Source organism: Ciconia boyciana, chromosome 8 (assembly GCF_034638445.1).
Source record: "Ciconia boyciana chromosome 8, ASM3463844v1, whole genome shotgun sequence".
Classification (NCBI taxonomy): domain Eukaryota; kingdom Metazoa; phylum Chordata; class Aves; order Ciconiiformes; family Ciconiidae; genus Ciconia; species Ciconia boyciana.
Window position 1 is genome coordinate 42,826,594 of NC_132941.1, and position 13,816 is coordinate 42,840,409.

At 36.1% G+C, this 13,816-nt stretch overlaps 1 protein-coding gene across 2 annotated transcripts in view; it reads right to left on the bottom strand.

Annotated features, from left to right (window-relative positions):
• VCL (vinculin) overlaps positions 1-13,816 on the bottom strand; it is a 63,092-nt gene that overhangs the window by 16,359 nt on the left and 32,917 nt on the right. For both annotated transcript variants that reach the window (XM_072869321.1, XM_072869322.1), the window contains exons 5-11: positions 13,340-13,462; positions 12,903-13,063; positions 6,937-7,027; positions 5,402-5,549; positions 2,816-2,969; positions 1,611-1,786; positions 191-381 (exon numbers count right to left, since the gene is read on the bottom strand). In XM_072869321.1, the coding sequence (XP_072725422.1) occupies positions 191-381; positions 1,611-1,786; positions 2,816-2,969; positions 5,402-5,549; positions 6,937-7,027; positions 12,903-13,063; positions 13,340-13,462 (1,044 nt within the window). The remainder of the gene's footprint in view (positions 1-190; positions 382-1,610; positions 1,787-2,815; positions 2,970-5,401; positions 5,550-6,936; positions 7,028-12,902; positions 13,064-13,339; positions 13,463-13,816) is intronic.

Sequence of the window (13,816 nt, forward strand, 5' to 3'; positions counted from 1 at the left end):
GCCAGCTCGACTCAATAATGTCGCAGCCAGGACTTGGCTATAAACCTCCAGCCACAAACTGCAGGTCTCCACATCAGTGAAGAGATTCCACGCATCCTCAGCATCCCAGAAGCAGTAGTTTCAGTCATATAAAATTACTAACAAGTTTAACCATAATACTGGGGGGGAGAGAGCACACGGAAACACTTACCTACTCCCCGATCAGCAACTGTAGGATTGTCTATCCACCTTTGAGCTTGCTCAATCTTGCCCTCCAAATGGACAGCTGCTTTAACTGGCCTAGTATTTGCTACAGCCCTGTTTGTTTTGGACTGTAAATTCTGAAGTGATGTAGCTATTTGCTTCGCCAATGCACGGGCCTCAGGAGAGTCACCTTTCCCACTAAGGATTAAAAAAATGCACAGTCATATAAAGATCATTTAGAGCTAGTCCCAAATTCGGCAGGAAGACACAATGAAAGGTACTTCACCTCTTTAAATAAGGTTATATTTGACACTTGAGTCTCAGAGCAAATAATGCAGATCTGTCATCCATAAATCCCCATCTCACACTTCTCTGCTGTGGCACCTAGATCTTACATATGTTCAACACAGCACTGAAGTGGGGGAAGGCATGGTACTGTCATTGATAATACTGATGTATTACTTTGATTTCCCATACTCATGGCTGTCTTATGAGCAACTGCAATAATGCCACAGAGATTACAAGCAGAAAAGCAAGCAGCAACAGACCCAAAGCAATATAAACTTGAAATATACTCAATAGAAACTTGAAAAGAGGTAGCACATTAAGACCTGCAGCAGCTAAACCTCAAGAAAAACTTGATTAAAGTGTCTAATTAATGAAGAAAGAAAAATATTTATCTCCATATTGCAACTAGCCATAGATGAAAATCACAATTTATACAATAACTTTCTCCACTTCCATTCTCAAACATCCTCTTTCCAAAATTGATATAGAAATATCATTTGCAGCTGAGCACTGAACCCAAGGTAACAGGGTTTTCTGAAAGTCTTAGCTTTTATACAGTTTGCAGTTACAGCTTAGAACACTGATACCGATTGAAGTGCTAGATATTCCACGTTGCCATTTAGTAAACTGCTTAGCAAAAAACAGTGATGACACTTGTCTGTATAAACAAACTTAAATTTCACATTATCTCATTCCTTTGAAGTGCTTTGACAGTACAAAGGAGCTCACTTTTGGCTTTGGTTTGCCTGTCAAAATTCCATAGGCAATAGAAAGAAAATATTTTCTAGATAATACAACTCTAGTTACTCTTTTTTTTCGAGGAAGATAGTGCAAGTTGGGCTTTGGGATAGAAATCATTAGATTGAAGCATTAAAAAGGATACATATTTTATAAATTAAATTTTTTAAAGGATGTTAAAAAGTTAGCTCTCCCCCCACCCCCCCAGGAATAGAACAATTTTTCACATTCAATTTTTACTAAATGCAAGATAGAAACTCAGAAGTATAAGATGTCCATTCCCAGTTCTTGGAGGAAAATACATTCCCCAATTAATTACCAATATTCTGATTTTGCTCAGCACTTTGAACTGCAAATGAAAGTAATTCAAGTAAATTAATGGTGATAAAACTAATACGTACTGTCGCCGCAGATCTGACAGCTTAGCTGTCAAAGCAGAGATTTCCCCCAAGGAACGAAGGATATCATCTCTTTCTTTAGGCTCCTCACATAATTCTGCAACTTTCCTTGCTTCAGCCATAATCCCCCGAATATGTTCTTCTCCTTCACTGCCCCCATTAGGATCCGCAAGCCAATTCTAATAGAAAGAAGTTGTGTACAAGTGAAGATAAACAGTGATATTATTTCTATATAGAGACTTTTAAACAAAAATAAAAACTAATACAGCTTTCAAAACTTTAACAGCAAATACTTTTCAAAAGCAATTTCTGTTTATTAGATACCATGAAGTTGTTCTATTGTCTGACAGTTTTTCTGTTTTGAAGATGTCAAACTAGATGAAGTCTACCCAAAGATTTTATATTCTCTCTCTCCCCTCACCATTTGCCAACAGTATTTTCAGAAGTAAAATTTTAACTAGTGGCTTTAGAGAGTCATAATCTGGCTTTCAGAAGAAAAATGAAAATAGATGCTCTTGTGCACAGTGTGGCATTCTTTACAAAGCTCTTCCTAAAAAGTTTCATTATCATTTCATTGAGAGAGATATATATATATATAAAATATTAATGTATATTTATATATCTATTATTATATACACATACACACATTTAGGTAAGGCGTATATAGAAGGTTCATTATCTGATGACCATCATCATCACCGGGTAATAGGCTGACTATTGAGGGAGATTTTAGCAATTACAAAAATAAAGGACCGACTAAAAGAAAAAGTTTCATTAACATTGTTTTGCTTTTGTCATGAATATGAAGTTCTAAATCCTGAACTCCACTCCCAAAGCAGAGCCCAAGGAAAGGGCTCTGGTTTTACCCACAGGTAAATCTGTGCAGTCTGAAACTCCTCTCTACTCTTTTCTTTAATAAGATCAGTTTATGTCCAAATTTAGCGTGTTTCCTCATTTTAATTTCACAACCTTGAAATTTTTAGCAATGCTAAAAAAATAATGAAAAAAATGTCACAAGCTGTAGCAAAACTCAGAGCACCCTGTAAATTACTGAATTTAAGATTTTTCTGTGTCAAGGCAAGTATCCCCTACATGTTATTCCTAACAAGTAACTGTGTTGTGTTTGGAAAGAACTAAAATATTTCAGTATAACAGCTCTAACAGCAGTAATGTAATCATGTTTTGATTTATTAAATCATTAGTGGTACCTGAGCAGCATCAATCTTTTTAGCAATTGCCTGCTTAGAGTTTGTCATGGCCTCCAGTTTGCGGGCTGCATTCTCCACTTTCGCAGTGAGCAAATCCAAACCTTGTGACACCTGCTGCGCTTTCTGCATAGCCATGGGTGTAGCACCCTGTCCTCTGCCCAAGACAAAGAGAGCATCACAGAATCAGCTCAGGATTGAACAAAGCTCTTTTCTAAAGAGGTGGCAACAAAAACTGTTCATGAACATTTGCAGCAATTATTGCAAGAGATACAGTATTTAATCAGGTTTGTTTTTTTTTCCTGGGAAAACAAAAATAACTTGAGGAGAAACACCACAACAAGATGAGTTTAAAACTAACAGCATATTTTCCCCTTTCCAGAACTTGACATTTAGCATCCTCAGAAGAATGAACATTTTTTAAGTCTCACAAAGTAAGGCTATTTGAGAATACAGTTCCATTAAAGTACCCAGGGCAAGGCCCGTTATCTCCTCACTTATAAATTGCTGCAAGTCAGTCAGAACCTGCAGGAGTTATGTCTTGCCATACCTAAGTGAGGACAGCAAGTCTGTAAGTGCAAGTAAGATGTCTTAGTTGCCTCAATCATGTTGACAAAGTAGACTAAAGGTTAAGGGCTATTGGCAAGACTTCTTAAAATGGTGAAAGGGATGCTAGAAATAAAAATTTACAGGACTGTAGAAAACAATTTGCAGCACTACCACCATTTGTTCAAATGCTTAGGAGTTAAAAGTTGGATAGAAAGATTACTTCAAATATATATGCCTGAGAACATTAGTTTTGCATAAGAAATCTCATACTCCATTCCAATATAACCTGACTACTGACTGGAAAGATTTTTGAGCATGTTAACTTTATCAAACTAACTCTAAAATGACCATAGTAAGTGGAAGGATGACAAGCATGCTACTGTGATGCTAAGGTGGATTTACACAGTCAGGCCAGAGTCTCAAGATATGTTTCTCTATATCTTATTTCTGACAGGCTGAGTTGAAGTTATTTACATATTAAACCAGCATATAAATTAACTCATTTGTTAGTAAGTCTTAGTCCTGCCTCTTCCTCCACCTCCAAAAGTTTCAAACAATACAAAGCTGATACCAGCCACTGCTTTGCACAAAGAGTAAGAGTTTAGCCTAATTTCTAACACTCTGTGGAAAAACTGGTACAAAGAAGCTCTTACATTCTCTAAGGTCAAGCAGCTGGAAATCCAAGTGAAGATAAACTAAAACCAGCTTCTCATCCACTACCACTATTATAGCTAATATACTCCTCTCCTTAATAACAATATAACCAATATTTCTGAATTTCAGCCTTTTTAGCCTTTATATAGCAAACTAACAACTCTTCTCGCAAATACGTTACAGAGCTTGTACACAAGTTATTCCAAGCTTGTGTACATATCATCGCAACACTTCAGAGCCTGACAGTCTATGGATTTAAAGTGATGGCAGGGAACCTGTTCTTAAGGTAACTCAAAACACAGTTCTCCAAATTATTTGGGTTTGCTCACTTCCTGCACTATATTAGAGCCTTAAGTCAGAAGAGGCACTTATTTTACCTAAAAGGTTTTTTTGTTTTGTTTTGTTTTTTTACAAATAAAAACCTCCTATCTTGTATTGCTTTTTCTGACAATTTGAAACATGCGTTAACCTTTAGAAGAAAATACTATACCAGAAAATCATTACCTGTATCCCTAATGGATCTCAATGAATAGCTTTCTGGGGTTTCCAAGTGGGGTATTTTTGTGGGTGGGGAGAAGCGTTACAACGAAATAAAGAAACCAATGTTAGAGCGCTCTAGCTTATGGTTTACTACACTGATAAGCAGCTGAAAAATTCCTTATACTGAAAGGAAACTGGGTTATAGTGTTCAGACTACATGGAATAGTTATTTCTTAGCTCGTCGTCTTTATGCCTTCACAAAGGAATATCATACTTCCTACTTTCTGGCAAAAGAACAAAAGGCCATAGTACCTAACATCAAAAAAATATAGTAAATTTAAAGAGACTCATCTGCTACCTAAAAAAAAAACCCCTTAAATTCAAAACACCATTGTGAAAGAATAACCAATTTCTAATGAGGCAGCAAAAAACTGATAAAGGGCTCTGGTTAAATAAAACTCTATGCAAGAAATGCACGTGAAGTTCAGCGGAATTTATCAGTGACTGACAAACAACTTCAGCAACTACTGCTTGTGGTCTAACATCCCAATAAACACCTAAAAACTAGAGTATTCGTGTATCTTACAGTCATTGAGGTATATCCTCTTTGGAGAACAGACTTACCAGTAGAGTTTAAAATTTCGTTTCTGCCTAATTTGGAGGAAGGTTATGTGTTTGACATTAAACAAACCAAATTATCTACTTGAGCAATTTTGCTTATCATGTTATATAATTCCGATTTCACATATTAAAACATATTATTCTTACCAGAAGAGATTGAAGTAAAAAAGGCAAAATACAGCTACTGGCCTGCTCTCCTACAGGTTAGGAAGTGACACAACTGCAAGTTCAGAAAAACTGTTTTAATAGTACTGGAAAATTGTCCATTAAAATTAACAGATTTACCTAGCTCTGAGGTCAGCTAGTTGATCAGTCATCTGGCCCAGCGTTTTGCACGTTCCCAGAATCTCTCTGCGTTCTTTGCCTGCACACAGTTCTCCTGCTTTTCCAGCTTCGTCAAGGATCTGCCTTATTGCTTGCTCACCAGCATCCCCTAAGATGCAGAGTCAGTTAGTAAAACAAACAAGACATTCCTTGACATGTATGAATAAACTGCGAGTCTCATCATGTCCCACCACATTAACTGCATTAGGTTCAGCCATGAAAATGCATTTATCAAAAACTATGAGGTATATACCAAATGTGGTCATTATAATGGGACAGTATTTCTGAAACAATATAGCATAGCCTTAATGAGCATCATGTGCCATGTATTTCAAGTCATTTAATCATTCTGTTATCATAGCTTGATTTCTATAAATACTTCTTTTATAGAATCTATAATTCAGGCTCAGAAGGGAAAGAGCAACATGGCAAGATTCATGTACCCTTAACTTCAGCCAGTTGCAAATCTGACTTGATTTGGGCTAAAGAAGATACAAGAACAACATTCCTTTTACTTGCAACCCATCCTGATCCCATCCTCCTGCATTATGGATAGTGGAGGTGCCAGTACCCATAAAGTACTGGCTCCTCCATGAAATTATAATAATGGAAATTGGCTCAAAGAAGTCCTAGCATAAGGAACACTCAGATGACAAACATATTATGAGGTTAGTTCAAAGTAGCACACCCAGTAAAATATGATTTGCAGTAAGTTCTACAATTATCTTTGCAATTGTCTTTAGCTACTGAATTTTTAATAGTTTACTTCATTAATTGTCAGTGTCAATGACAGAAGGCTTTGAAAATAACTTTGAGGTTTCTGAAATTGATTGTGGCAAGGGGAATGCGGTCAGAAGTAGTATAAGCAGCAGGTCCACAGACGACAACAATTCACTTCCAGCTTTTACAGCTGTATTATTTTGGCTTCAATTTCAGAGGAAGTCTTTCAGATAAGGTCTTTCAAAGCCTAAATGGAACAGGCCTCTATCTGGTTTTGTTTTAAAGATACATACAAAGGCAAAACCTTTGTATAAGTAAAGGTGACTGTATTTACAGTATTTATGACAGATTTTCATGTTAAAAATTTTATGTCAAGACTGAAGGAAAAACGTTTAAAGATTACTGTTAGGCAAATCTTAAGTTATACAAATTTGAAAATACAGAAGGAGGAATTTTAAGTATTAGCAACCATTGCTGTTAAATACTGTTCGATGCAATCTACAGGTTTTTGTTTTTACTAGTGGAATGCAAAGAAAAAACACATATATCATACAGAGTATATTATTCAGACAACTGAAAACAAGCAAAGCTTTCCAGGTCATTAGACACAACTCATTGAATCTCCAGTATCTAAAGAAAGGAATAAATACAGGCTCCTTCTGAATGATCCACTACATATGAGTTATTAATGCTTAAAGGCAATTTTGTCTTACACAACAGAATTATTCAGACCTTTACAAATCAAAATACTTTGTGCTGGTTTTTTTTAATATTACCTGGAGGTGCGTTTGGATCTCTCAGCCAACCTTTTGCCTGGTTCATCTTTGAATCTATTAAGGCTAAAGCTCTTTTCATGGCTTCAGTGTCCTTTACAAAAGGGAAACCACCAAAATGATTCTCAAAAAATCAAAGCACAAATAGTCAACACAGCCAAAGCAGACAGAAGTTCTATAAAGCACAGTCTACTTACAGAAACACATCCATATAAGCAGCTCAAAACCCATTTTCAAACTAGCAGGTCATAACCACTTCTTTCAATTAAGACAGACATTTTCATTTCACTCAAAATGCAGAAAATATGCATGCAATTTTAGTGATTTTTCTATTCCTTTCTTTACTAGTGTTTTAATTTCTGAAGTCAGAGCTCTAATAAGCACACATCTTGGAGTTAGTTCCATTTTTTTCCTTACTGTACATCAGGGCACATAGAAAAGTTGTAACAATGAGATTAGAGTAAATGTTTCAAAAATTTAAATTGGCCAGTGAATTTTACTACTTACTTCTGCGTAAAAGATTGCACATCTGCATTTTTCACTTGCTCTGCTGCTTAAAGTCAAACAGCTGCTACTTGCAAAAAAAATAGACTGCCAGCTAATTCCTGGAATTCTCAAATACAGAGTTTAATGTCTTCAGAGACAAACACATGTATTCACATGTGGTTGTTTTAAACTCAGAACTTCCCTGCCAGGAGCATTAGAGAAGCTGCTTCTTTGACTATTATGCTGCTATTATCCAACATCTCTTTGACTATAGGAGATAAAACCATCCAGTTCTCATTTCTCTGCAAACTCTGTTAATTGTTCATGTGTCATCTCTCCACTAGAGGCCAGAAGTTTTCTATCTTATACAGATGGAAAGACAGTGAAAAGAGTAACAAGTACCTTAAGTAGAAAGTTGGGAAAAAACCAAAATAGCTTTTTACCACACATGTCATGGAAATAATTTGAAATGCATCCAACATCCCATGATTAGTATACAGATGATGAAAAGAAGCCTGGCTCTCACGCTATTAACTGAATTGGACTGTCCATGTCCAATTCTTATGAAGAGGAGCCTATGAGCATCAATGATGATTATCTGGTACAGCATGTGATATCCTGACAACACTAAAGAACTGCCACATTTTTGTGGAGTTGTCCATTCTGCGTGCTTAGTCTCAAAGATACATCACTGTAAATATTTTAGCATTTAAGCCAGTTTTATTCTGGCATGTTGGTCTGTCAGCTATTCATAAGGTGCTATAATACAATTCAGTAACCAACTTTCCAAAAGGTCATGCGACACTGCTGGATATTTTTTAAGGGCTCTTGAACCACAGCCTGACAGAAGAACACTGAAAGCAGAATCATTTTCACCTGGAAGCTTGGTTCTCAAATCTAGAAACTGGGTCTCAGAGCTTAGGTCAGGACCTCTTTGAAAAAACTTCAAAAGGGTAGGATATGCAGCTAGGGGTGGGTGGTGGGCACATTCTTTTAAAAGTCGTCTTCTCTATAGCTCGAGAACTGTGCATTTAATATATGACAAGAGACAAGTAAATAATTACTTAAGTATTCAAATGTATATAAAAACCTTACTAGCTGTGAAGGTAGGTGTTGCAGTTTTCTGTTGTGTTATATATGGGCTGAAGCTACTTTAGTTTGGAATGAATGGTCTCCTGCAGGCCTGTCTACCCACAAATAATTTGAAACAAAGAACTAACTGAATTTTTAAAAAGGCAACAGGCAACAGTTGTTGCTTAGTGTGTTGATGAGATGATAGGTGTGGGATGGTTGAGAAAAGGAGAGTGTTGGGAAAACTGTCTTTGCCCCTCCCTTTTTACTAACACAGGCTTTTGTGTTGTCTCAGCTGCCTGAAGAGTTGCAGTTTCAGCAAAACTATATAGAAGCCTCTAAATCTAAAGTTTCATATCAGGGGACAAAAATCAAGGGTATTTTAGCTTTTACACTCATGATTTTGTAATTGCTACCCAAGCAATAATAGGATCCATCTGTCCTATCCTATGAAGGCAATATAACTGGATTGCGCTGCAGTGTAAATCTTGCTATCCTGTGTGGCTCTGCACTCATGTTTGCTAAATAGCATCCCCTTTTCCTATTTAAAAAAATCTGGTGAAATCCTAGTGTAGCAGTCGAAGTGTTCCAGGACAACTGATCTTAAGGCACAGATTTCCCTTCTTCACAGCTCAAACTGCCACGGCAAGGAATCCCTCTCAGCTTTAGCCTGATAAAGAGTTTTCATTGCAATGAGACAAGTAAATTTTAAATAGGAAATTAGAAGGTATCCTTAACTAGGTTTGTTGGTACTGCACTTTTGTTTATGCCACAGTTGTGTCTGGTGTCAGATACTTGGCAAGCGACAAAGGTGTAGCAATCCTGAAATGTCTGGACTTTGACACCAATTCAGGCTATTAACCAGGAAGACAAAAGTAGAAATATTCAATTTAAACAAAACAAAGCAACTTGCTCAAGGTCTTACTGCTTGAAAATGTCTTGATATTCCTGATTTCTGGAGCTATTTAAAAGCCTCGTTCCTTCCTAAACAGCTAAATACATTTAAAATTTTGTTCTTTGGGATTTGCCAGCAGAATATCAGTTGCAAGCAAGAAAAGAAAAAATCCTACAGCTATCCTGCAAAAAAGTTTCATATAGAGTAGTTTTATCAGAAAAAAAGGATTCTTTCCCTCCTCTCCCTACAGTTCCCCTGTTGGCAAAAGGAATTTCATTAACAAAAGCAGTACTATTACCTTTTCAGAAGAGATAAACAACTTAAGTTAATCAAGTTAAACAACTAGGGCAGCGTTGTCTGAAGGGAAAAGAGCAAGTTGGCTTTTTGCAAATCAGTTCCTAAAGCAAATGAGCACTTATTCAAGATACCTTTCTGCATCACTTCTGCCACTACCAAGAATTTTGGGATTATTCATGGAGCAGGTGGTATTGGCACTGCTTTGAAAAGGAGCAAAATAAATCCTACACAATCCCTTCCTGAATATAAAACACAACCTCTGACTCAATAAAGTAGTCTAGTCTAGCAATATCTGCATTTCATTACCAAAGAAGGCAATGTTGAAGGAAACAGTCAAAGCCAGCCTTCTGGCAGAATAGATAGCTTAGTCACCATCCATGGTTCAATCCTCCAAGTTACTAGATACTTCTCAGCTTCCTACAACTTTTAACTCCCTCCATTTCTATGGAAGTGGAAGATGTTTGAATTGAGTATTACTTCAAGTTTATTGAAAAATAAACACTAAGAATATACAAGAGAAAGCTAAACTCCTCTGTAAAATGAAAAGTTCAAAGAAAAAAGGTACAAAGCTATGAATGGAAGAAATAAATATAGATTTATTTTTTTTTTCCAAGATTTTGTTAGACATCAGTATTTGCTCAGTATTTCAATTCTAAATCAGGATACTATGTTAAAAAATCCAGTGTTGGTGCAAGCAGAGATTATTGCAATCCAGTAATCCAGTAACAGTAATGTGCATTTCAGAGTCTAGAAAGACCAACAAAATAGCTTACAAAAAAGCCTACAGCTCTGGCTCCATACACTTGTTCATTCTCCACTATCTCTAGGTAGATTTTCTGATACTTCAATGTATAAACAATTCAAGATAGAATAATAAACATAAAATAAACTCCAACATCAACAGTAGAATGTACTACACAGGTAAAAATTCAAGGCTGTGCATCCCCAAACACACCTTACTTTGCTCCAGAAAAGCATGAGGAAAATATTCCCTTGACTGCCAGGCACAAAATGCATGCAACAGCAATCTCAAATGGAATTAAAGAGCTCCTCCCTCTCCCTCCCAGAAAAATAATGAGTAACCATGAGATATATATGCAAATACAGGAAAAGGTCTGTAATAAGTAGCCATTAGCAAACTAGTTCCTGCCTCTTCATCCCACTGCATTTTTCAACTCCAATTCTTTGTCATAACTGTTTGGTAAATGCCCAGTGCTACAGTTTCAAATTGTCAGCGTACCTTAATTCAAAAAACAAAATACAATTAAGAAGTTCTCAACTCAGAACAGAATGATACTTTGATTATACTAGTCCACACAACGTATTTATGCATTACGCATAACGACCACTATTTTCCATTTGGAAATACTGCTAATACACCGACTATTTTCTTAATAAAATCCTTTACTAATCTGCCTCACTAGCAAGAGAAGTAAGAATTTCCTAAGACTAAATTGCCAACTTTTTGTAACAGTCATTTTTTTACCATGAAAATTTCCAAATTTGTTGTGTAAAATAAAACAAAACTGTATTTGTATTTCGTAAAATACAGGAATGCTTAAATCCAAAAAAAATACTGAATTGAAAAAACGCACATACAAAATTGAAGTTTTAGGCCTAGACCTGAAGAACACAAACCATTTGAACTGAAGGAAGGCTGCTGCTGAAATACGATGGAATGGACAAAATTCCTGATTTAATAAAGCTTTCTGGGCATGCAGAAAGCTTGTTCCTGCATGACTGGACCCTTTATTTGTAGCTACAGAGACTAGTAACATAAATTAACACAAAAGCATTCAGCAAGAATGTGCTTTAAAATCTTGGGCTAACTAATCAGACTCAGAAAGACAGTCTTAATGCAGTTCAGCTTGCAGTTACCATTCTCTTAGTGACAGCCAATTCTACATGTAGCTAGACAGAGCTATTAAGAGCCTTTTAAAACTTCCATGTGTATATACATAAGTATGGTGTCACAGCTGGCACACAAATAAAAAGTTGCACAGCACACAGTCTGCACACAGCACAAAATCCCACATACATGCTTTTTTTGGGTTTAGTACAAGGTAGAGGTGTAGGGTGTGGAAGAAAGCTTACCTTCTAAAGGTGAGAAAAGGGTAAGAAACAGGAGAACAAAAACAAAGATGCATAAAGTAGTCATAATAAGGAAGTGATAGTGACAAAATAACTCAAAAGGCAAACTAAGGGTCAAGTGCCAAATAATATAGGCCAAAGTGATTTTAATGCCTAGATTACATCAATGTTAGATTTTTCTGCAAAATTTCATTTGTTAAGAAGTCTGGCTTCAGGTCTCAATATTTTCTTCAAATATATTTACAGTTACTTGTTGCTAATAGCACTAACCCTTAAAAAAAAATCCCTTAAGCAATTTACTTCAAGGCACTCAAAAAAATTGGCAGGAATTTCAGTTATGCAGTTATGTTTATTTGTAAGCCCACAATAACACTTTTACGATTCTGTCTGTCAGACCTGCTTTATGGTCCGCTAGACATTTCAGTATCTTCAGTGGGTATCACTTAAGAGCACCACTTAACTCCAGGTAAGTGGTTGCAGTCACTTGCACAGCTTAACACTGAGTTGTAAGGAACCAATACTGTCCATATGCCAGCTTCACAGACATCATACTTATCCAGAAAGGCTGTTCAATCTAACATGTATTTCTTTGAGACAAGGCAAACACTTGAAATTTACTCCCATGTCCAGACTAAAAACGGGGCAGGGGGAAAAGGAGGAAGTATTTAAGGAGGGATCCCCAAAAATTGACTAAAAATTCTCAACTTGAGGCCTTTTGCACAAGGAATATGACTCCAACCTATCTTTCTAGTAGTATCTAGAGGAAAAAATCTCAGGTAATCTCATTTATGAATGCTTAGCTACAAGACCAGTTTAATGTATAAAATGATAGCTTTTTACCTAACTTTCACCTGTCAAATATGATTATGTAGCCACTGAGCCACCTTCAAATGCCACACTCTTTTAACTTAGTTTACTGAGAGAAAGCTAATTTTGAAAGATACATTAATACAATCACCTCTGAAGATGTTCTTTGACCTTGAAGAGATTATATGATGTGGTTACAAAGTGTTGCAAAACTGATGCACAAATACCTATTTCAACAGTCTCAAAAACACAAGTTTATAAAGTGTACAACACAGTAGATAAAAATTAGACTTATATATAAAAATGTAGGTATGAAACGTACCTTGCTCGCCCAGGCATCTTCATCCCAGGAAGTGAGTTGTAATACACGGATTATTTCATTTATCTCAGCACTCATTTTCTCTACTGTGAAATTGCGATTTTTCAATGCCTCTTCTATTCCCTGGCTTTTAGAATTTTTTGTGGTTACAAAAATCTTCATAGCTGTGAAAATACCATAGATTAGAAAAAGGTCCATGCAAGACATGATCAATGCTCAAGGTGACCTCCTATTGCATTAATACAGAGGTAGTACATTTTATTTTGCATGGAGCAGTTTATCTCAAAGAGATCATAGTTTTAATACAAGAAGCACAGTTATTTGCAATCAGTACAGAAGCAATGTCAACGCTGTTATTTTTAATAAACATAAGACATTGGAACTCCAGCTCAAAACAGACAGCAATTCAGAGTGATATTAAAAATTAAAGCCAAAAATACCTGAAATAAGTACTGGCAATAGCTCCTTCACAGTATTCATGGAGTTTACCAGCATAACCCTATGTTCCTGATGAGTTAATTCCTGTTGTCTCTCATCAATCATTTTAGCCATCTTTGTCATTCCTAAAGAGTAATCAAACATAGTCATAAAGATAGATAGTAATATTAAGTCTAATTTGCAACAGTTGAGCTTTCTAAACAAGAACAAAGTGTAATGAGTTATAACAACTATGTTGAAGTTTAAAACTTAATTTTTGTATTAGCAGCTGTTACTTAAAACACATTCCAGTTGTTTCAGAGAAGCCACTGATTCAAAACCTAGCCACTATGCAAAGTAGAATGGAATCCTCAAAATGCTTGATTTAAAATCCCAGCAATAAAATAGGAAAATACCTGAAATTACTACTTTAGGACATGAAGTCACCTCCTGAACTCTGGAAGCTAATTTACAGGGTTTTTTTCCTTTTCTATTAAGGC